This window comes from Dunckerocampus dactyliophorus, chromosome 1, assembly GCF_027744805.1.
Source record: "Dunckerocampus dactyliophorus isolate RoL2022-P2 chromosome 1, RoL_Ddac_1.1, whole genome shotgun sequence".
Classification (NCBI taxonomy): Eukaryota; Metazoa; Chordata; class Actinopteri; order Syngnathiformes; family Syngnathidae; genus Dunckerocampus; species Dunckerocampus dactyliophorus.
The window spans coordinates 15,971,726-15,997,531 of record NC_072819.1 but is presented as its reverse complement, the minus strand read 5'-3'; the positions used below and the strand labels follow the sequence as shown (position 1 = coordinate 15,997,531).

At 39.2% G+C, this 25,806-nt stretch overlaps 1 protein-coding gene across 6 annotated transcripts in view; it reads left to right on the top strand.

Moving 5' to 3' along the window:
• The window catches only part of agrn (agrin), a 379,909-nt gene that overhangs the window by 189,365 nt on the left and 164,738 nt on the right, over positions 1-25,806 (top strand). For all 6 annotated transcript variants that reach the window (XM_054781405.1, XM_054781230.1, XM_054781147.1 and 3 more), the window contains 3 exons: positions 7,278-7,502; positions 13,408-13,632; positions 16,466-16,672. In XM_054781405.1, coding sequence (XP_054637380.1) covers positions 7,278-7,502; positions 13,408-13,632; positions 16,466-16,672 — 657 coding nt within the window. The remainder of the gene's footprint in view (positions 1-7,277; positions 7,503-13,407; positions 13,633-16,465; positions 16,673-25,806) is intronic.

The following is a 25,806-nucleotide window of genomic DNA, read 5'->3' as shown; positions in this document are numbered from 1 at the left end:
AGAGGGGAGAAGATCAGAGTAATCCCCCCCATCCAACCGCATCCTTCAAAGCCCCTCTGCCCCACTTTTGAGGAAGACATTATCCTTCTCTCGCTTCTCTTGCTCTTTCTCAGCTGGCAGTCGTCTAGCAACTAAGAAGACTATCAACATTTCAAAATAAAGTGTATTTTTCACTTCATCCAATATAAAGCACAACCAGAGTTAATTTTGTTGATCATATGTTTAACAAACAATATAGCTGCGTTTAAAGTGCTCATGACACCAAAACAAATGTTAATCTTGTTATTTCAGCCGTGAAAAATAACATTGAAAGGCATATTTCCTGTGTTAAATGTGTATGCGAATTTTGAAATATTTATCATTAATAAAAAGTTCTTCCGGGTCTGGAGGAGGAGGAGCAAGTTACATCGACACCAGGCGGTCCTACCTGCAACTTCTCCTTCCCTCCAGTGCTTTCTCAATTGTTATGGTCCAGTTGTGTATGAATTGCTGTTGTTTGTTATATATTTATTTTGTATTATACCCGCTCATTGTGTTGAAGGCTTTTGCTGGAACATTCGAGGAGATGGAGTAAGCTTGTTCAAATTCGCCTCGTCAGATGCAAACTTCGTGGGACAAATGTTACTGCCCCATAGATGGAAATAAAAAGTCAAAAATCACAAGATTATTTGATCATGGAAAGATGTCCCATGGTGGCAGTAAGTCAGTTTGTATTTCTCCTGCTAATATTCTCCAAAGTAGCCGACCTGGTGCTCATGGTACAAACTATATGTACTCTCGCATCCAAAGTCTCCTTAAAGAAGGCATCTCATCCTCTGTAAGTTTCAAGAGTGATGCATGTTCTCTTGAAGAAGTAAGACAAATATGTTTTGCGATTTTATGGCTCCCTTTTTCATATCATATTGCCAATAGCAGAGGTGCAACCAGGAATTCTGGGACCCATGGAAGAAAAAAATCACATTGGGCATCCCCCTTTTTTATTTTATTTTTTTTAATTACCAATTTTTTCGGCCCCCTCGCAGTCCTTGGAATTGTCTGAACTTTCCTTCCTTTTTACGCATATGGAACACTTTACTTACGTGACCCCACCAACTAGCTGGAACTGCTTTCTTAAACACCAAAAAACGACCAGAACTCGGCTCACGGGACGAAGTGCGGGATAAGTCACTGCACTACACTGCCGATAGGGATGTCATTCAACTTTATGTGAAAAAATACAAATTATCCCTTTAATAGTCCTGTTGAGTTCATTGTAAACAACAGTACGGCGAGTGTAACACACATGGCTTTCACACCAACATTTTTTTTACATTTTAAAGTGCATGCAGACGTAGATCAAGCTGCTGGATGCTGACCACTTATTATACTTTCAATTTTGTGAATATAATAAAAAACTACTATATTTTATTATTTGCTTCAGTGGACCATGCACCCTGCAACTATTTGAGACCCAGCAGTTAACTGAATGGAGGTATTAATTGTAGCATTTATGGTAAATTTGTTTTGACAAATTTGTGGATACAACTCTTGTATTGGATTTCACTAAAATATGCTCATAATGTTGTGATTGGTCGCTTTATCACATCTGTCGGGAGGCCAGACAATGTTAAAGGCAAAGTAATTCTGGAACTTCCAAAGCCCCAACTTTTGATTGCAGCAAAACATTATCACAGCACATATAATTAATTATGATTAGGACCAAAGGTTGCCCAAGCAGAGCATTGCCCCCAATGACTGAGCTCTGATTGGAGTGATTTCAACCCGCTGAGTGACAATCACTAGCATGATTTCCATGTAAATGCTTGCAATTATGTCATTACGAGAGTTTTTGAAATGGTTTTTGGTTGCTTGTTAATAATAATAATAATAACAAGACTTAACACCAATATAAACCCAGTTCTCATTGACTTAAGCAGGGTTTTCCAGATGTAGGGGAGCCAAAATGGGTCGCTGGTGAATTGTTCTTTGGGTCACAGAGCTAAATGGATTTTATATAGCTGTTTTATTGATTGTTCAGAAGGTACACTATTTCTTGGCAAAGGGCTTTTTGATTCATGTTTGTTGTAATAAATCAATGTCTGTTGTGTTTTATGCCATTTCTTTATGTACCTGTAGGTTATTTGTCCAATATAATGGCATTACATGACATTTTAGAGCAACAAAGGGAAAACTCTTCTGAGGAGGCTCAGCAGCTTGAGAAAAACAAAGAATAACCTGCTCAGTCAGCTTCAGTTATCCATCCATTTTCTATGCCGCTTATCCTCATTTGGTTCGCAGGAGTATGCTGGAGCCTAACCCAGCTGACTTCGGGCGACAGGCGGGGCACACCCTGGACTGGTGGCCAGCCAATCGCAGCGCACATAGCTTCAGTTATGTTATCTGTATTGTAGTCTCCGAGGGGTGGCTTACTGTGCTTCAGGATCAATAAAGTATCTATCTATCTGGAAATCCCTGTACTGCTATCACGTTACATACAGGGTCAGGCAAAATGATCTGACACATTTGTAGGTTAAATAAAAGGCAAATAAAGTAAAGAAACAAGAAAGTGTTTTTATTTTCGAAAAGTACATATAATGCTATTCTGTTTCATTATGTTTTAAAAATGAAATCAGTCAAATGGGATCCATTATTGTCCACACACTCAATGCAGATCCAGTAGCTGTGAAGTTGGTAGCCCATAACAAGATGGTGTTTCCAGCTGGTACGGGATCACGTCTACCAAGATTGAAGTGCAAACGGAACGCTCGTTGTGTTGCAGTTACAGATTCGCTTGTTTTGATAAACGTTTCCACAATGAAAGCGCGATGCTCCCCAGTCCAATTCATGGCAGCAACTGAAAAAGAAACGAAAAACAATGGCATTATAAAGAAACAAAGCAAAATGGCATATGAAAAAAATGGCATGATATGTACTTTTCGAAAATATTTTTTTGTTTTTTGTTTTTGATCATTTTGCCTGACCCTGTACAAGTTTATGTACACTATTTATCCATGTTGGGGCAATGCGATATGTGGCCACACAAAAATGTTTTCAGGTCAAAACGATAAACGGGAAAGTATTTTATTTTTTAGGAATTTCATCCACACAGAAACAACGTTCTTTGTGTCGATAAGCAAATCGATACTTTCTGAAAAGGATGACATCACTTTCCTTTGAAGTAACAAGCCGCTAAAATATCTGAATACAGTGTTGCCTCGTTTATCGCGGGGATTGGTTCCCAAAATAGCTCGCAATAAGTGAAAGTAGCCAATTTTTTTTTTTTATAATATCATATATGTTCTAATGCTGTAAAAGCCCTCACCCTACACTCTATACACTTTTCTCAGACAAGCAATAACATTTTCTCACATTTCTCTCTTGTTTAAACACTCAAAAAAGTTCAAACCTTTGTTTGACTTTTAATGATCAACCTACAGGTGGGACACAATAAATTATTAAGTCACTCACGCATATTTCACTCATGTGACCATGACTTTTCATCCTGGCGCCGTTCCGCTGTACTGTAGCGTTTTTTTTTTTTCCTTGTTAAAACATATATACTGTACAAACTATACAAACTAATTTAGATTGGAATATTGTGGTTAAAATATACTTAAAATATATCCTTATACTTATACTTATACTTATAAAATATACTGCATATATTACTTTTTTTTTTTTATTAAAACATTTTGAAAGGTGCCGTCCTTTGCAATCTTAGGAAAAAACAATCCCACTCTACAAGCTTTAGCAGAAAATGCCAAAGTTATTGTCCTCATTAGCCAAGGTGCTATAAATTGCAAACTGTCCTCACAAAAAAATGTAGCTACCCCCATCTCATCCTGACTGGCCTCATTTGTCCTAAAATGTCGTCTGTTGGTGTCTTTATCTCTCCTGCCTAACTGTCTGTTCTGTTATCTGCAGTTCCCTCATTATCTCCGCCATTTTTTCAACTGCGTTGAGATTTTCTGCGACGATAGCGGGTCATTTAATTGGCAACGAGTAGCATTCTAATTTTAGTCTTTTCCTTGGCCCCCTCTTGCATTAGAAAGACAAAAATATGAGAAAATGTTCCTACTATTTTTTTCATCCATCATATTTTCTTCCATCAGCACTTGTTAGCAGGGGTGAGTACGTGTTAAGAGTGGTACTAAATATTGATATTGTGTCTCTCAGTGTACAGTGTACTATTGCTGTCCGACTAATTACATGTTTGACATTTAATTAATCTTATCCATATATTATCAACATCCAAACGACCATTGAATACATGTTTTATTCCATTCATTCTCAAACTGTGGTATAGGTACCACTGGTGGTACATCAGCGCCATCGAGTACTCAGGAACAGAGTTTTTTTTTTTGTTTTTTTTCATAAATAGAAATAAAATCATATTAGAGCCAATTACTTGTGGGTACAAGCCATGAATTGGAAGCTAAGCCGTGATGGCAAGCTGAGGTAACAGAAACGGTGGTACTTGCAAAGTAAAACGTATCTTCAAGCCTTAGAATATTCTCATTCATCCAGGTCATTGTATTCTCAGGGCACTCAATCGATCGCAACTGGACTGTTCAGGTTGTCTCAGAAGATGTTTCGCCTCCCATCCGAACAGGCTTTATCAGTTCAAGCTCAAAGACTAGGTGGGACACACCAGTCAGACTAGATAGGACAGATCTAGCCTTTGGGAGTGAGCATGAACTAGACTACAGTTGTCCTATCTAGTCTGTGTGTTCCAACTCGTCTTCGGGCATGAACTGATGAAGCCTTCTCGGGTGAGCGGCGAAATGTCTTCTACGACAGCCTCAACAGTCCATATTTTTAAGGTGGTACTTGGTATAAAAAAAGTTTGATAAATGTAATTTTGTTCTGACGAAGGGTTACGTAACGGCCAAGAATAAATACTGTTTTGTCAGTATTATGAAGTATCATCACGGTTTTAATTTCTGTTATATGAACTGTAGCGTAATCGTGGTATTGTGATTTCGTGGGTATCATTGAAAAAATATCCCAATAATATTATCTCAATATTAGCATCCCAAGGTGCTCGCCTAGCTCTCCTATTTCTACCTCGGGCAGTTCTCTACATTTCCGTAATTCACTCAGGGGAAAAACAACAAAATAATGAATATTATTTTAGTGAGATGTAGTTTAGTGGATTTTCTGAATTCCTGTTTTCATTCCAGAGTTCCTGGTTATAGTGGAGGTCTGATTTCATCTTGCCTTCTTTAGACAGCATAACGGTTGAGACTGAATCAACAGCAACAGCGTTTTTTTTAATCACAATCCATCATCAGTCATTGGCTGGTCTGCACTTTGGTTTATAGTTCAGCTTTGGCAAGCATTTTGCATGCGTTGTTCTCTGTTAAGTTGTAACATGGCCTTTCACCTGATCTGATCGTTTCAGAGAGGTCATCACTGCAAAACCCAGAGGACCATCAGCGGCTCATTGTTCCGACGCAATTAGCGTGTCACAGCGGCCGCTCGCTGATGGATCACAATGACTTGATGATTTCAGAGCCGCTTGATTTCTATAAAAGTTGCGTTTAGATGGTTCTGAATGAGTTCTGGCGTTTGGGGATGACGGGGGAGAAAAGGGTTCGTTAGTGAGTCTTACAAGTACTCAGCAAGCCTCCGAAGGACTTGACAGGGGCATGGAATAAAAGGGAGGGAAATGCATCTAGAGGATAAGGAGAGAGAGAAGGAGAGGAGTGGGTGATATGCTTTGATTAAGAGCAGTCTCTTTCTTCTTACGCTTCCATGAAATATCTCCGATCACATCTCAGCGTCTTATTAAAAAGGCAGTGGTGTCATTCCTCTCCTAAATGGGGGGAAGTAGAGTCTCATGTTTTCAAAAAAAGGCAAGGCTCTTAAAAAGCAGTAGAGAAAATACTGTATTTCCTCATGTAGTGGCTGGCCGTGCTTATTTACATTTCTCCAACATTTATTTCAATTGAAAGCCGGAGCGTTTCATGTACATACACTATGAGATCTCTTTGGTCGACCACCTGGTTTGTACCTTGACATGTCCCCCATAACAAACACTCAGTTCTTGAATGACGAGGTTGGAATACAGTAGTGGCCGGTGCTGCTTATTTACTTAATTGCAGAAAGTAACGGGTACCTATTAGGGGAAAGGCTTGTATTAAATTGGAGGCCTTCATTAAAAAAAAAAAAATGTTTCCCCCCCACAAATAATAATAATAATATTTATTTTTATATATTTTATAATTTGTAATCAAAGTAATATATATTGTAATCCATTATGTATAGCATTAAATATAGTAAATAAAATACAATAAAAACATGAAAAATGTAATAATTAATTAACCGCTGGGTCTCCACAAGTCGCAGAGTCTACAAAAGCAAATAACTGTGTCTAATTAGCGATGTGTCATAAAGCATTGGCGGTGACAGCTGTGGCTGTAGGCGACCTCCTGATGTTGTTTTTTTTAAATTTAGTTAACACAATGTGACAGCAATGGCATTTGAAGTATCATGAGTGACGAGCATCCAGTAGCTTGATCTACCTCTGCTTGAGCTTTAAAATGTTGCTACTCAGCCATTTCCAGCCATATTGCGCGGGTTTATGAATAATTATGGCCATACATACTGTACATCATGCCTTTAAATTAAATTCCACCATGTTTGTTCATTGAATTATCCTGTGCATGGCTAAACATTTTTCAAGCAGTAAGAAATAGTATTGCCATTGGCATTCTGCCTCTTTTTACGGGAGAACATGTTTAAACGTGACAGTCATAAATATGCACTGCAACGAGATGACGATTGTAGTCTACTGCCATTTGTCAAACCGTAAGAAAAGCTCCATCAGTGGCAAGCGAGCACAGGCGACATTTAAATTGTCGCCAGTGAGTCACTCGGCGACAAGTGGCACGCTGTTTAATTAGGCTGAAAACAAAGTCCTCGGGGAGAATGTGTTTCCCATTTTTTCCTCTTCTCGCTCTTGGACTCATTTTGTAGAAAGGTAAATATTCAGCGGGTCCCTTCCCGATTAAAGCTCGCTGGAGCATAGTGGAAAAGCATGTTTGGAGTCCAGAGCTCCCTAAATCAGAATGATACACAACGGCGCAAAAATATGTCCCCACTGAAGGATGTCAAGTACTTCTTGACACCCTGAATGACTGCGCTGGGCTTTCCATAGTGCGCCGGCCGCCACTTAAATACGATGGACTGTCTGCTATCAAGCACTCCATTGTTACTGTAGCAGCAAGTGCCCTCGAGTGTGCAAGTAATAGTCACTCTTTTTTGGTCTAAAACTTCTCTCTCTTCCTTCAAAGCGCTCAAAGACCCCTGCACGGATGTGACCTGCAGCTACGGCAGCACCTGTGTCCAGTCCACAGACGGCTTGTCGGCTAAATGCATGTGCCCACTGGGCTGCGAGGGCAAGCCGGAGCAGACGGTGTGCGGCAGCGATGGAAAGGACTACCGCAACGAGTGTGAGCTGCATCAGTATGCCTGCAAGAACCAGAAGAACGTGAGGTTGCAACACCAAGGCCCATGCGGTAAAATACGTTTTTTTTTTTTTTTACATTTTTAATCAATGAAAGTCTAAACTGGAGGTTTAACACAATTCATTCTGGAATGCAGGTCGGCCCACATCGAAACATTCCACCACAGGGAATGATGGAACTTCCTTAACCTTTATTAACTGTCGCACAAGTGTAAAAATAAGTTAGCCACTCTTAATATTAAGAGCAAAAACAATGAAACACTCGGCAAAAGTGAGTCGCTTCACAAGGATTCACACACAAGTGTAAAAAGTTAACCAAAAAAATCTGTTCACACCTGAAAATACAAATAAAAATGATTTTTAATAATCAATAAATGCGATATGTAGATATAACACATGTAAATAATAATTTTTAAATGCACAATGCGTTATTTGTAGGATTTATACTTGTATCTTTTAAAAGTGCTTGTATTATATTTAGCTCTTTTAGTTAGTTTATGTACTTTTATTCTGGTTTGAGGATGAAAAGCTCAAAGGTACAGTGGAACCTTGGTTTTCTTGATGAATCCGTTCCAGAGGGTCTGTCTAAAGCTGAAACAGACAAAAACTGAAAACAATTTTCCCACAGGAAACTATGTAAATTCAACAAATCCATTCCAGGCACCCTTAAATGTTAACATCAAACACTTTTAATATTTATTTTTATAATATATTTATAATATATTTTAATATAGAACACAATTTTACATGGAGAAAACATTTTGAAATGTATATCAATGACAAATGGATAATGCATAAGACAGACATAAGACATTGTTTACAAAGATGGCAGTGAGGTGGCGGCAAGGGACACACGAGGGGAGGAGAGAGCCGCATGGACGACATTTTTGTATTTTGCTATGAGTTATTGAATTCAGTAGTGTGTCTGACCCTTATCAAAGTGCTGGCACTCTTGCTCCATGGTGGGTTATTTTGCAGCCATGGCCAATAAAAAAAGTTACTGGTGTAAGAGTGTTGGCAAAGAACTACAGAGTCAGCCGCTGATGACATCATAGATGGGTGATGGATAGATGGAGCCGGGGGACAATGACTTCCAGTTTCGGTTTCCAGTTTAGCGGGTGCTAAGGTGGACGTTCTGTAAAAAGGACATGTTACAAACACAGTTGGACCCTTGGAAACCCAGTTGCACGACAACAGGACAAGGCTGAGTCACCAACTCGTGGGATTCTACATTTGGGCGCTTGAGTCCATGGAATGATATGGCGGCAAACAGACTAGTTTGTGTAACATTATCATTTGAGTTTGCCAACTGAATGAGCCTTACAGGATGCCGTACTATTGAGTAAACTATGTATCGCAAGATTTGATGTTTATTTATTACATTTATTTTGTTTTATTAGTAGTATTTTTACTAGTGGTGTACACTGAAAAACTGTTTGACCTCTTTCTGATTTTTTTTATTTTTTTGCATGCTTGTCACACTTAAATGTTTCAGATCATCAAACAAATTTGTCAGATCAAGATCAATGATGTTGTCATTGACTAATATTGAATTTTGATTAATGATCTGAAATATTTAAGTGTGACAAACATGCAAAAAATAAGAAATCAGGAAGGGGGCAAACGCTTTTTCACACCACTATATAAATATGTGTAGTTATTTTTCTGTTTTAATTTTATTTTGAAAGATACTAGTTTGTGTGCGAATGAAAGGTAGAAAAATAAGCTTTTAAAAAATGGTCTACATTCTAATAGGTTTTGGCATGCCTTGTTGTAATTTGTCCCAAATGAATTCAACGTGTCAGCATTTATCCAATCAGTAGAGCCGAAGCTGTTTTCAAAACTACCAAAACTGTTTTCCAAACAGTCAATCACTTTCCAAACACAATCAACTCTTTTTTATGAGCCTCTAACCTAATGGTAGTTATTGGCTGCCACCACAAACTGCCCGGTGTTTTGTTCTCTCCTTCTTTATTTTCTTCTTTCTTTTCCTACCTCTGGCTATTGTTATTTCCCCTTCACTTCCTACACTTACTTACTACGTGGCCCTGCTAATTCTCATTTTTCATTCCAATTGTGGCGCCTCACACCGCCCCTCCTGTGGTGCAAACTGTTGTTTCTCTAAGTAGAGCTGGTCATTTTGGCCCATACTTGTTATCATCTAGCAATGGTTGTTTACTCCCAAGTCGACTGTTGTTTATTTCCTCTTTCGTCGTGGAGAGCCAGATGGAGAGAGAGAACAGTGTATCGCTCTCGAGACGAAGCTCGGTGGTGGGCAACGCGAGATGAATACGTGGGTCTGCAGACAGAAGGTTGGTCGCATAAATCCAGCCTGAGTCGGCCCGTGGGGAATGGTGCTTCCCCGATTTATCCGCGCTGCAGCAAACAGGCCATTCTTTTTGTAATTACCCTCCTTGCTCGGCTGGAGGAGAGCATGGATCTTGGGAAGCTGTTCTTCTCGGTTAATGGGAGGTAATGGTGTTGCTCTCAAATAATGGCCTGGTGGGCATTGAGTTATAAAATCCCTGTTTGCTAGTCTCCTCAAGCCTTTGCATTGTCCTGCGAGAAAACTATCTGAGGCCCTGGACACAAACATCAAGACCACTCTATTCTTTGGTCGGTGACACTACCGTTGGACATGATGATGGATTTAGCCAACTAAATGATTCAGGGTTTTATGCTGCCGATTCCGACACTGATCGTCCGTGAGTGAACACTGATACCGATTGAATAACTGTACACTTTTCAATTTATTTATGATGAGTGCTGTTGGCCATGGCCATTGGCCATGTGTGCCATATAAGGGGCAAAAGTTCCAAGGTCCTCTGACTGCCAGGGGAATTATCTTGACAGCACCCCTGCTATTGGCTACATGGTCTGAAAAAAGCAACCATAACTTCACTTTAATCTCGACAAAAACATATTTGACTTACTTTTTCAAGAGAACACTTGTGAAACTTACAGAGGATGATACGCCTTCTTTAAGGAGAATTTGGATGTGAGAGTACATTGTCAGATGGAGTTCTAGCAGGACTTCCAGGCTGGGCTTCCACCGCTGAGAAAGGCTTATTTTTCGTGTTATTTGCTTAGCAGTCACTGTCTCTGTGTATAATAAATGTCATATATCACATGCAACAACATAACAGTAAGGAGTGGGACAGACACTAGTGTTATTTCATCATTGTCTTGAAAACATATTTTAAATTCATTACAGTTCTTTTCCTTTCTCTGACTTTAACATTGCGTTGCCCGAAGTGTATTGTGGGAAGCATGACCGTGATTTAATATGCAACAGTGCCGACATAAATCCTTTGTCTCCCCTCATGCCAAAAGCGTGGCAAGCAGGATAAAGCTCCGAGTCTTGTTTGGAGGCGTAACAACGTCCCTCCCGCACATCCACAAACCACAATCCCATTATGATGGTTTGCTGATAACACCCAAACAGGCAAGCCTGCAAGGAGGGAGTAGCCACAGGGGCGGACGCTTTATCTTTTTCCTTGTCTTCACTACGATCTCAAGCTCACTTGGAGGTGCTCGCCGTTGCCAGGCTAAGATGATCATTTAATATGTGAAGGGCAGCAGAGATGGAAGATCTTCCTTCCATCCTCCTCCTTCTTTGGTTCAGCAACACTTTTGTTCTTCAACATTTGTTACACAATATCATATTCTATTCACTCGCCATGTGATGCATTCTTATATGTTTTAACCCTTTGCGTGCCTTATAGGATAGAAGGCCGTCAGTTTTATACTGTATATATGATATTAAAATCACGACTAGCATTTAGATACTTTAGTATTTAAAGAGATACCATGAACCTGGGGGCCCGCCATGTTGCATCCTAATGACATTGATACTGTCCACAATAACAATCCAGTAGGCGACACCTTGAGATGTCTACTGTTGTTTTGTTGAACTGAAACATATACACAGATGCAAAATAAACAATGGGCATAGTTTGCTTCTTAACTCTTTAATAATATTGATTTATGAATATATTCACTGTAAAATGTTTTCAAATCAGCATAATTACGTAGCCAGGTAGCAAGACCGCAGGAACTGTAAATAGTTAAAACATGTGAATCATGGCTTTGAAACTCCGAACTCAGCAACATTACTAATTTGTCAAGATATTGATTGTATAATATTCTTAAAGCAACATAAGTACATAGCCAAATAGTAAGATATGCAGGCCTAAAAAAAAAAAAAATAGTGAATAGCAGTATTATTGCATAAATAACATGTAAATCGCAATTGACATGCTAACACAATTAAAGCTTATGTTGTACAATTAACTGTTCAGGCCAAAACAACACCTAGCAGTTAGTATTACGATAACTTAACATAGAAAACACAACTGAAATGCGAACGCAATTAGCACATGTAGGCCTAAAAAAAGCGATTAGCATCTTGCAAATTTCACAACAGGTGAGTTTGAGATGTTTACTGCGGAGAAACCCGTTGAAATACCGTTGAATTATTGAGCTAGTCACTTTAACTTGAAATCAGCGTTCCTTTTTCATATCATATATTCAGTGGCAGGGGTGCAGCCAGGAATTCTTTGCCCCATGAAAAAAAAAAATCACGTTGGGCCCCCCTTTGTATGATTTTTTAAAAATAATAATTTAATAATTATATAATAACTGTAATAATTATTATTTTTTGGGATGTGATGTGCGATTGGCTGGCGACCAGTCCAGGGTGTACCCCGCCTCTCGCCCAAAGTCAGCTGAGATAGGCTCCAGCATACCCCCATGACCCTAAAACAGGAGAAGCGGCATAGAAAATGGATGGATGGATGGATGGATTATTTTTTTGGGCCCATGGCATTCAGGGGACCTTGGAATTGTCCTAACCTTTCCTCCTTATATGGCACCCCTGGCCAATAGCACTCACCATAAATAAATAGAAAAATTTACAGTTAATTCATGTGACCGGTATCGGTATTGGCGGATTTCACTCATGGATGTTCGGTAGCATAAAACCCTCGTCGGAGCATCCCTAGTAATTACGTAGCCAAATAGCAAGTAATGTACAGCTGTATGCCTAAAAAACAGTGATTAACATTATGCTAACTTAGCAGTGGGCAAGTTTGAGATGTTCACAGTTGAGTAAGTTTGTTTTTCAATGCTGAAATACAGAAAACATTTGAATCAGTCATTTGTTAATATTTTAATTGTAAAATGTTTTCAAATCAGCATAATTACATAGCCAAATTGCAAGACGTGTAGTCCTAAACATATGATATTATGCTAACTTAAAATGGAAAATGCCATTGCTATGCTAAGACAATTAGTGCAAGATGTGGCCAAAAAAATGATGTAATGCTAACTTAAAATGAAGACGCCATTGACATGCTATCGCTATCGCAAGGTGTGTAGGCCTAAAAAAAAATCAGCATTTATAATTTTTTTAATCAACTAATTAGCAGCAGAGTTTAGTTTAGTTCTGTGTAAGATGTTTTTTTAAGAATGAAGTAGAAAAATTGATTCAGTCATACTTTGCATTTTAACTCCCTAATTAGCATTACGCTAGTGCAACATGCAAATTGCCATTGACATGCTAACGCTATTAGCACAGGATGTGGAGTAGAATGTAGAATAAAAAACACATTTTGAGGTTAGCATTATGCTAACTTAATGTAGAAATCTCTGTTCATTTTTGGAGCATTTTATCACAAAACATGAACAATTTTAATATATAAAAATGCCACATACACACTATGCAAAGGTGTAGATGAGGTGTACTCACAGAAATATAATTTAACATTTTTAGTGAAGAAAATGAATACGGCAGGTCTGATTGGACAGTACTACAATGAGAACAACACACATTCAAGCATTAAAGTATGAAGAAGCAAACTGATGTTTTTGAATGGATCTGTCCATCTTTCTGCTTGTAATTCCTCATCATTATACAATATTTGACAACGGGTCAAATATTGTTTGTGTTTCCACAGACCCCTGCAAAGACAGCGAGAACAGTCTGAACACAATGTGCCGGGTGGAGGCCCTTACCCGTCAGCCGCTCGTCTTCAGCTCGCCCGACTCGTGCCCCCCGGCTAGCGAGCCACTCTGCGCCAGCGACGGCCAAACGTACCCCAGCGAGTGTGCCATGAAATCAACTGGGCTGCAGAAAGGCGTCAAACTCAGGAAGCTTCACGCCGGCTGGTGCAGAAGGCTCGGTAAGATCAGACATACATTGTCATTCATGGATGATGCATTGATGGTCAAGAGGCCTTCAGGGTCTACCTTACAAAGAGTAGCCTCTACCATCCTGATAAGAGCCTGCAGGCTGGATGTCATTGCAAGGAGAACAAAGGAGGAGGAAGCCAGTTAGTTAACAAAGAGCTGTCAGTTTGTACTGTAAACATGATGGCCTTCTGAGGATGACTCGTCGTTTCCCCTGCTGTGTTTTTGTCAGAGCCTGAGCACGAGAACAGCGTTGTAGGTTTAAGGCAGTGACGTGGACAGACTCTAATGCGTATGGAACATCAAACACAAGAGCAGACAAAGAGTTGCATGGGAGGCTGAGGATGTTTTGAGACTGCTAATTCAGTACTGCAACATGATAGCATGGGAATTTAGTAGGAAATGATACCAAAAATCTTCTGCACGTCCTCAAAAAAGAGGTGAATCATTCTCAAACACACTCTTCAATTATGCTATCTATATATACAATATGTAATATAATATATTATATGAAATCTATCCAGGACACTCTAAACTATCGGTTGTCATAAAAAATTAGTCTGTTTCACTGCAAAACTGTCACCAATATACGCCGCAAATGCTGAAACCTAAGCAAGGTTTTTTTTGTGTACAGGATTTATTATTTTTTTTATTTTAAACCTTGCAATCCTGCCTGCACTCGGTGTTCCCAGCGTCACTTGTTAGCGCCGCAGAGTGAGACATGAGATGAGAGGCAGAGCTCAACAGCTGCCGCAGTCCAAACAGGAGCTGTAGTAATTTTACATTTGACATTTAAGATTTGTCAGATCAAAACATGATCACTTCAAAACATAATATATTGTCCACTCCAATTCACTACTTCCTGAACCTGCACTCTAAGCATGATGGGAACTGTAGTTCTTTTTAGCCATGAATTAGCCACATCATTGTTTAAGCCGCTGGATTCAAAACATGTGAAAAATGTAGCGGCTTCTAGTCCGGAATTTACAGTATGTCAAAGATTTTGTTTAAACTATGTTACACAATTTAGCTGATCTTAAATATTATGTACAGTGTATTATGTGCTAATAAGCAAAATGATCTACCAATAGATGACAAAATATGCCGAAACATGCAAAATGTTATATTTTGTCATGTAAAGCATTCCTTAACTGTACAGGCAATGCTTTAAGTAACTTGTCAGCATTCTTAACTGTCATACAAGCGGAAAAATAAGTCAGATTTTTCTCATTTCAATTCCACATGGAAAATGTCATGTCTGTCCCAGTGTCAAACTGGCACCAACATTCTCAGCTGTCATAAAGGTGTTAAAAGAAGTTAACCATTCATCCACACAATCTTAACAAGTCCTAACTTTATTTTCACATTTTTTTGTACAAAATCCTACTAAATTGTGGCGAGAACAAGCTTAAAAGTAATAGTTTTGAGGTCATTTTTACCCCTTCCTACTACAACCGATGCCCAATGAAAGAATAATTTAATTAGAAAAAGCGATCCATGAAATCATATCCCTTAGCAAATTACAAGTTGCGAACTAATCAGAGCGGCCGTTTGGACATGCTACCGTGACATCGCACATCCTTTCACTGTGATGGAGCACCAATGTAATTAAGTGTGGCTTGACAGGCTGTTAAAGAAAGCAATTGGATTGCTGTAGAAATTTGATTCGCCGATCAGGAATGAAATAAATTTTAAGGCCTAGCGAGTGGCGCCAGAACACAGCCCTCAAATTGGATTTTCTCACTTTGCCGGCAAATGTGCCGTTTAACATCAGCGGTTATTCTTTTTCCTTCATTTTCTAAGGTGATCTCAGCTTAGCGGGTCTAATAGTAATGAACCTAATAGTTTAGACTTAACTTGGCTGTAAAATTACATTTGAGACTTCATTTAAAGTTTCATGCAACTTTTTTGTTGGAAAATTTATCATTAAGCGGAACAGAACATCATATCAAGGATATCTCTACCAATGAGTGACTTTATATGAAGTGATTATTCATTAATTCATATTTAATTAGCCGCACGGTGGCTTAGTGGTTAGCAGGTTGGCCACGCAGTCAGGGGATCTGGAAGATCTTGGTCCGGATCTCCGTTTGGGCATCTGTGTGGAGTTTGCATGTTCTAAAGCATTTTATTACATTACTATTCCAACTTTATTTTGCCATAACTTCTAAAATGTGAGCATTATTTTTGTTATTTTGAAAATGATTCAAACATAACACATCACATAATTATTACAGAAAATGTTTTATTTAATTATTATTATTTTCTTTATGTTCTTTTTACCAAGTATACTAATTATTTTTTGTAAAGATATTTTTATTTAGAAAATTAATTAAAAAAAACACAATATTTGTTTACATATATGCTTTTATTTTAACAGCTAATTTGTACTTTTTTTAAAAAACATTTTTTAAAACTTTCACTACAATGACTTTTTGGACAAAATCATACAACACTCTCCCGAGATGGCAGTAAATCTTCAAATTCCATTATTTACAATATTCTGATTATTTTTTTATATCCCAGCATGGCCCTCATCTGTTCTTAAATGGTGAAAAAAGTATAATTTAGATGAGTCCACAAATGTTTCTATACAGCATCTATTGTGTATATATGCACTATTTACTATTCATTTGTTACTTAATTATTGAGATATATGGTATAGTATACAAATGGTATAGATTTAAAAAGCAAAACAGAATGAAAAACTTAAGCAGATGGTTTTAGGCCAACATAATGTGTCCCTCTGCATCTTCCAGTTGCTTATCGAAATGTGTGGGCCAACAACAAACTATCCCTGGATGTATCTGTCCTTTCTTCTCGCAGAGGAATGTAAAGAAGAATGCCGCTTCAACGCCGTGTGTCTGGTGGAGCAGCTGACCTCCCGATGCTCGTGCGATCCCATCGAGTGCGACGGTACCTACAAGCCCGTGTGCGGCAAGGACGGCCGCACGTACACCAACGACTGCGTGCGGCGTAAGGCCGAGTGCCACTCCAAGACCCTTGTCCCCATCAAGCATGCTGGGCCTTGTGGTGAGTAGAGTAACATGGAGTTTGATGGCTCCCTTTTCATTGTTTGCAGGTGTGAAATTCAAACGTGTATGACGTGGTTTAACGATAAAGTGGGAGGGGCAAGTCAAACCCGTGCCTTCACTTTCACTCGTTCATCCTTTCAGCTCCATCTTTCAACACCGCATGCATACTCCATCCATCCACCTTAGTCTGTCTGTGTCTCTTTAACTGTTGTCTAAAAAGAAAAGCTCTTCTTTCTTGTTTCAGTGCGTCAGTCAATATCTTGTCTGTCTTTGTCCATGTCGACTGTGTCTTCCCCCACTCCTGGCTGCCTCGGCTACAGGTGGAAAAGTGGGGTCACCCAATGGGCGACCTCATCAGAAGGATGCTGAGGGGTGAAGCCTTCCCTTTTGCGCCAAGTGGATCTAACAGGAGGGGGTCTTGTAGTGCTGCTCTTTTTCCTGTGTCTATGTGTTACTCTTCTTGCACACTGATGTGATCCATGAGGTTGGAGAAGTCTCCCTTACTTTTTGCTCTTTTATTCCCCAGTCCTATCCACCCAAGTCTTTCATTTTGTTGTGCATGCTGCCGTGCACGCCAGCCCCAGACCTCATTTATTTTAAAATCTCTACCCTACTCTGTTTAAATCATTATTTTGTCAGAAAACACATTTTAGTTATGATTGCACATGTGTAATATTTCATTTTTTATGACGTTTCTGTAAATTGAAATATCGGAAAGCCATTTTTTTTATTTATAAAAAAATTGTATTTGTATTTAATTTGATTGTATTTCATAATTCACTCAAGTGGTTGTCAATTAAATACATGGAACACAGTAGACAGTAGTAGTAGTAATAATACCAATAATAATCATATCATATAATATCATATAATCATAATAAAAGACTTTTGCCATAGATAAACAACAAAAGCTGACATACAATGGAATTCTAAATGATTTGGAGTGCATGAGAAAGTGGTAAGGAAAACATAGCTCTCTTTGACCACATGGTAATTGATTAACACTTCTATTGCACAACAGCAGCAACAGAACCAATGTCGTAATCGCGGTAAGGCTCAAACTGCTCAGCCGACATTAATGATGAGTTATTTGCAAACAGTGAACAAATAGTATGGCAATTGTAACATACACAAGTTTTACAACAACAGCTGAGTGCATGCAGAGGTAGATAACGTCGCTGAATGCTGAGCACTCATGATACTTAATATGCAGCTATTGCCATCTTGCGCAGTTAATAAAAATGACGTCAGGGAGTTGCCTACAGCCACATCTGATGCCGCCAATGTTTTTTGATCTGTCGCAATTTAGAGATCCCGGTAGTTGTTGGAGGTTAGAGGTTAATAAATAAATGCGCTAATTGAAACATTTGTAGTAGGAGTGCCAAAAATGCCAAAGCAGTTTGTCCCTTGATGTTTGTTGAACTCCAAAAATGTTGGTCAAATTGCGAACGACATGGTTTTGACTTTAAGTGGGGGTTCCAGTGAAAGATTCAATCCGTCTCCTCTCCTCGTTAACATGGACTCGTTCTGCCTGTGCTCTGCATAAACGAAACAGTAGCAATGACAGCGGTAATGCTTATGTGCTTTGTTTCATGCGTACGCCCATCATATCTCTCCACCACCACTGCCCTGCATTTGTTTCATTATTCAACTATTCCTTCCCCAGTGCATCAAAGCCCGCTTTTCAATGCATTCTTTATTGATATTTGCATATTACTCCACAACAGAGCGGCACAGACGTCAAAGCTCGACTTGTTTTTTTTAATTAAACATCAAAAGCATAAAAGCGTAGGAGCCCACTGAGACAGTTAGCTTCATCATTTGATGATATATAGAGTATATATAGAGTGCACAGTATGTTCTTGCCTTTTTGTTTATATTTCCAGTGTGTTGGTAGAGCTGAAAGCGGATTAGATATTAGCACTGTTGGAAAGACTGTAGAGATTAAGTTGGAAAAAACCCAACCTCGTTTCTTTGTTGTTGTATGTGTATCTGTGTGTGCGTATGATCAATTCGTAAACCCCAAAGAGATTGTGCGACATGACACGGTGTGAGGCTTCCTCTGTGATACTCACACCTTGACAGTTGAGCGGCTGTGGTAGAAAATGTCAACTCGGAGCACAAACACACTCACTGCCTCTGGGCTTAGTTTCATGTCTAGGGGGACAGGCGTTTGGTTATTAAACTGGAATACGTGCTACGTCATTCTCAACCAGTATTGTATTCCAGAAAAGAATCCTACAGCGGAACCTACAAAGTTGAAGGTAACCCGTTCTGTGATGCTGGTTGACAATATCCCATATGAAATCATGTAAAGTCAATGTAAAGTCACCTAGCTATATCTATTGCTGGTATTATTATATCATTTTTGCTCATATTGTATTGTGCATCATCACACTTACCCTCATTGTCACTGGTACACTAATAAAAAAACTTACATTTGAAATAATTGACTTCATAACTATGAAAAGTAGACTAGAGTGATAATAGAGAGCAAGATAGATTCAAATTGATGTGTTTTTCTCCAAGATATTGTGGCAGAATGTTGAAAAAGCCTTGTTAAAAAGTGCCAGTCTCCGCCAAAATGTTATGGGTACTTCCCCTTTTCTCTACAAAATTAATTTTGCGTAATCCAGCTAACAAGCAAACAAATGGGGTTAAAACATAACCTTACTGGCAGTCGTAATCTTATTTGTTATTACAAGACATATTTTCACCAAGCAGAAAAGTTCAGTTCAGTTCTTCCTGATAGAATTTGCCATAATCCACAGTATTGTTTGTTTTCTTAGCATTCACTAGAAACCATGGGAACACGAAAGCAGCCGGACAATTCTTGGCCTATCAATGATAGCAATGTTTCTACCTTCGCTATGAAGGTGTAGCAAAAAGTGGGACCACTGACAATGTAAATTGAAATAAAAGAAGTAAAGGATGTGTGAAAACACATCTTTAATTTGGTACAGCACATTCATCAACACTCACATCTTATTTACTCGGTTTCAGATTTCTTTGCCAACAAAAACATTCAGAGACATCATCACTTCTTGCTTTTTAGCAGCTTTTCAGTAGCTTTTAGACATCCCCTCTAGTAAATCCTTTGAAGGCGTATGTTTCCCAGAGTCTTAAAGATTTGGGACTTGACATGAGTTAATCAGCTATGTGGATGGACCAAATTTCAGATTATTGGAGGTATATACTGTATAGATATAGATATAGTCTTTGTTCTGTTTTGGCTTTTCCTGTCTCTGTAAGTCAATCCCCACTCCCATTTGTCCTGGCTTGAGACCGGCACTACACATTTCCAGTGGCTTGGTATTGGGCCCCTGGCCCTGAACTTTCTCCACCTGCATGAAAGGCAGCAAGGTGTGCCATTACAACATTAGGCTACTATATGAATACAATAGATTTAGGCCCTGTGCACAAGGGAACGCTCCTGAGATTTTTTTTTTTGCCGGGTTGAAAATAATTTGTGTCCACACTGTCTCGGTTTAGTAAAGAGTTGCATCCAGATGGGAATGGATCACTGAGTTAAAACGATGTAATACACAAGGCACACCTATGTGTGGTGCTGTGAACAGAAACGCACATGGAACCAGGTGACACAACATACTATAGAAGAAAGGGCACATGCGAATATGTCCATCGTCTTCCGCTTTCCAAGGCTCGTCTAGACTTACGACAAAGTGGGATTACATGTGCGTCATTTTGGGAGTTTAAGACAATAAAATACTGGGAGAATTTTGACTGCGGTGAGTCATGACAGTTGAAATATTCAGTTATGTTGGCTTGTCGTCACAGCTCATTTCTGGTCACGTGACGAAGACGTGTCGCTGACGTCATTGTTTTAAAAAAAGCAGCGGATTGCTCGTTTATACGGAAACGACCATCCGGCGTTTTCAGATTTTTCCACTCTGGAAGCCGTTTTCAAAAAATACCGTTTACTTTGCCGTTTTGACCTAAAAACATTTCCGTGTGGATAGCCTCATAGTAAACACTACGATTATAACTTTAACTTTACTGCAAACATGACTTGCCATTCATAGTAAGCAGGCAATAATTGGAGAGGCTGTTATTTTTTAAATAGGAAAATTAATTATATATCAAGTTATTTTTTTTTACTTTAAGCATGGTTTGGAGTGCGTGAGTAAGCAAAGCAAAGTGTAGCTCTTTTTGACAACTTAGTCATTATTAACAACACATTGCACAACACAGCAGCAACAGAACCAATGATGTGAAGGAGTGAACTTGCTGAACAAGCATAAAAGGAAAACTGCACAGTTTTTTAATTTTGCCCATCATCTGCAGTCCTTATGTAAGACATGAACACATTCTTCCTCTTTTCTGTGCGTTCTAAAGATGTAAAAGCAGATAAAAAGGGGCAGCTCAGAATGCATGTAATGGGACGCACCTACCCTGCCTATAAAGTCTTCTGAAAAAAACGCTCCAAAAACAGCCAACAACGCTCCACATAACGTGACCTGCATATTAACCAAGCTACAGCGACATTGGTATTATTATTGTTATTAACATTGTTACGCCAAAGAACTACATTGTGGTGTGGCACCTCGCCACACCACAAAGACGAGCGGCTAGCTTCACCACACGTTTGCTCACCGCACACCAGTGCCTCACTCACAATGCATCAGGCCACTACCGAAAGGTAACACTACACTTTGGAGCTGTCTCCACTGCTGCTGTGTTTTTGTTTTTGAGTTTGGAAAAGTTATCGATAGGTGTAGCCTCCGTTTCTATGTTGCTATGTAAAATCAATGTGCTCAGGAAGGAAGTTCCAGTAATGCTTCAAATTTGCTATTTTTGATAACATGTTATCATGAATATACCTGTTACTACATGGTTACAGCATGTATATAAAACCAGGAAACCTTGTTGGAGGTTTTTGGAGGTTTTTTAATAGGGGGCTTTGTGGGCGGAATAGATGTGTCCCATGATGTGCATTAATTAGCTGCCTCATTTTAGCTGTTTTTATATCTTTACAACGCACAGAAAAGAGAAAGATGTGTGTTCATGTCTCACATAACGATTGTGGATGATGGGCAAAATCCAAAAAGGCACAGTTTTCCTTTAATAACGCTGATGAGTTCATTGTAAACAACGGTACGGCAAACGTAACACGTGCTATTTATTTAAAGTGCATGAAGAGCTAGATGAAGCTGATGACCACTCATGATATTTTAATTACAACTTTTACCATCTTGTGGAGTTAGTCAAAAAAAAACAACACCAGGAGGTTGCCTACAGCTACAGCTGTTAGTGACTAAGTTTTTGGGTTTTTTTACCCTGTACTAAATTAAAGCCCTCTGTGGGCTATTTGCTTTTGTAGATCACGCACACGGCGTTAATAGGAGTCTCTAGAGTCGAGGTGTTAATTGGAGCATTTACTGTATGTTATGCTAGTTTAGTTCCTATGCTATGTTTGTGTGCAAATAACATACGATACGAAGGTTTGTGCTTTTCACTTTTGCTGTCATCTCCTTCGACACAACGGCAGTTTTTTAAATGATTGCCTTCAGTGTGGCGCTTTTGCCACATGCTGTTCACTATTACACACAGAGCCAACCGCAACAGCTCACTCACAGAACCTCTGTCGTCAACCTCATCACTGTGGTTAATTTACACTCATGATGACAATTTTGAGGCCAGTTGAAAAATTGCAAGAATGTACATTTTGCACTGTTCGACAGGGGGTTTCTAAAAAGAGCTTCAAAATGCAAAAAGAAGCCAAGAGAGCGGGACAAAAAAAACTGAGTAAGCACTTTTTTTTAAGCAAACAAGCATTAAACTGAAATAGGCTGTTCATCAGCTGATCAAAAATTTAAGACCACAGCCTTTAAAAGCCAAAATCTTGGCAAAAATGATGATTCAATGTAATTTTCTGTCAGGTTTTACACTGTCATGATCTCTTGATGGCAAAGGCAAAAAGACTTTCTCTCATTAAACTCGATCGGATTGTTGAGCTGCATAGGCAAGGCCTCTCGCAGCGTGCCATTGCCGAGGTTGGACACAGTAAGACAGTCATTTAAACCTTCTTCACAGATCCTGAGGGTTATGGAACAAACATGTCAAGTGGTAGACCCAAAAAAATGTCACCAGGCCTGAGCTGGAGGATCCAATTTGCTTCAACCAAAATGAAGATTGTTACTGCTGCTGAGTGCAGTCCAATATTCATCAGACAGCATCTGCGAGACAAGGGTTTCAAGAACAAAAACTCGGCCGAGACTTACCCTCGGCCGAGCGTTGAGCAGGTGGAGCAGAGGTGATCCAAACCGGGCCGTGCGTAGACATGTAGCAGGTGCCAAAGGTGACCTGACCTCCGTCTGGCGAGGTGTAGTCTGCGCAGCCGGACCTGGAAGAAGCTGTGCGGCTAGGGATGGACAGCTAACAAGTACACGAGTCCTTTTTCAAGGGACGGATCCCAGACTTCCCCAGATGAACCAGAAGGATGGTGAAGGGGCTGGAGAAGGAGCTGGGAACCACTCATCCGAGCGACTTGGGCCTTAAGCTCCCTGAGGCGCTCCAGGAGACCTCCAGGTGCCACGTGGTCATGCTGCATATGCTCATACTGAGCATCCATCTGCAAAAAAATTCCCATGCGCCGTCCCCGCAGTGCTTAGCTTTGGCTGGTTCACTCTGTTAGGGATTGAGATGGAGTTGTCGGATGCTGGACCCCCGGTATGCAGTGACAGACCCAGTGTGCAAAAGAAAGTTATTTTATTTTGCACGAGTAGGTGCAGGTAGTCACAGTTGTACATGATACAGGCAACAAAAAGTGACAGAGGAAAAGGCTTTGTGAAAACATAACCGGTAGTCTTGGGAAGTACGAACAGGCAAGGAGAAGCTTATGAACCCAACTGATCGCGATTGCACAAAGCTGCACACAGAGATTTTTCTTCTTGGGGACGTATTCATGGTTATGGATAGCTTACCGCGGGAGAGCACACTCACAGGACATCTTCTTTTTGTCTCACTGCACACAATGGCGCCCCTACCCCTTCCCTTGCTCATCCAATCAGCAGTCAGAATGCAGTCTAGATGCATTCACAGACTTACGGTGAGTCGGATATTATAACTCTTTTTGAAAATGCATATTTCCTCCACTTCAGGGTTAAAAAAATCACAGAGCTCGGTGTTGCAGGAGCCGCAACAAGGGCGCTGTGGCTCTGGAGCCACGGGTTGCCGACCCCTGTACTATACTTAGAGCGCCAATCACAATTTAGTTTGTGCAGTGGGTGTATTTTACTGGAAATGACACAAGAAAGAGGTATAAGATACTAAGACATTGCAGTTTTATTTTTAAACAGCTTCTTTCACCACTTTCTTGTGTCATTTTAAGCCATAAAATGCCCATTGAACCGATACAAATGCAGTTTAACTCACAGGTTGGCCACAGCATGAATCATTTTGGCCTCAGCTCTATGTTGTAAAGGGGTGGAAAATTGCTAGTAATTATCCAGTAAATCGGAGTATTTTGAAAATACTAGGCTTGGCACTTTCTGCCAATTAGAAATATTTATAAATAGTACTTTATCAACTTCTATATTCCAACAAAAAGCCAAACAGTTTAAATTCAGTCACTAACTTTATAATGTATTCTTTCAATTTCACATATATCCCCTTAAATTCCAAAGGGCAGTTTTTTTTTTTTTTTTTTTTTTTTTTTAATAACAGAATTTCACCAAGCCGATCTCGATTAACACAACAAACAAAAAAGTCATATTTGGTAAGTCATGTTCCAAATGAAACTTACTTTTCTCACAATGTTAATATTTTTGGCAGCCAAACCAAAACAACTCTCAATTGATCAATTTATTATGAAAATAAAATGTATATATTTTCATTTTTGCAATGTATTTTGTACTTTTTTTTTCCTAATAATTCAAATTCTTCAGTAAAAATCCATGCATTATTCAGTCCCGCCAAACAAATAGGAAAAATAAAAAGGTATTTAAAAAAAAACATTAAAATGATTTTTTTTATAAAATATCTTCACTGTTTAAATTGTTTAATCATTTATTTTAAAAATGGTCAGTAAGGTCCTTTCATTATTCACAAAAGATTCATTAAAGAATATCTTAAATGCCACATGCAAAAATATTCACATTTATTAAGTGATTAAATGCCAGATCGTTTAACAGTTTTCCACATGAGCTTGTTAACCTGGAAGATGACGAGTGGCAGAAATTGGCAGGGGCGACTGAGAAAGTGGGCTACGTCCCTGCAGCACGCTGAGCATTAACAATCAAAATGGCCCAGCGGGTCCCCGATGTCTCCTTGTACCTGTGTGCAGTGTACTCTGCTTAGTGTTCTGCTTTTTCTGGCTCTCGGCTTTGTGAGAGGATATTGGGATCTGTGGCATGTTACTGCGCTGCAAAGACACGCTTCCATCGCCATTTAGACTTGGTTTCTGCCTCCCCTCAGTCTAATGGATGGCAGGAGGAAAACGGCAGTGAAAGAAAATGGCAAGCTATTTTCAAATTAATTGCATTTGATCATTTTTATAAGTTTGGGTGGCATTATTAATATTGGCACTATGTAAAATGATATTGGCATGTATTATTATTATTATTAATAATAATAGTGACAATAATAATAATAATAATAATAATAATAATAATAATAATAATAATAATAATAATAATAGTTATTATTATATTATATTATATTATATTATATTATTGTGATTATTATTATTATTATTAGGTAACATCTGGATGTTGTCGTAACGCAGCCTTTAGAAGATGTTTTAAAATAAAATAGTCTATACTTGCATTTGCTCTATTGATGTGTCCCACCCAGAGGTTTTGCAGGTGATCTGATTGGACACCCATGAGGATGTACATCAGTCTGAGTGCTGTATTTTTTGTTTCCTAATCAAGTTAATTAGAAGAAGTGCTGTGGGAGGCAGATTGACAGCAGCCAGGGACTGCCAGTCCACTTAACACAAGCTGCTGGGGGCGATACGCTGCCAGCAGAAATTGCCATCGTTATTTGGGTCAGCGGAGTGTCAGTAGTGACTTGAGGTTGTAGCATGCCGCCGGGCAAGCCATTCAACACACATTTGCAAAATTTGGCATAATTCCGTTGCACTTTTAGTTTTTCTCTAACAGGCACAGC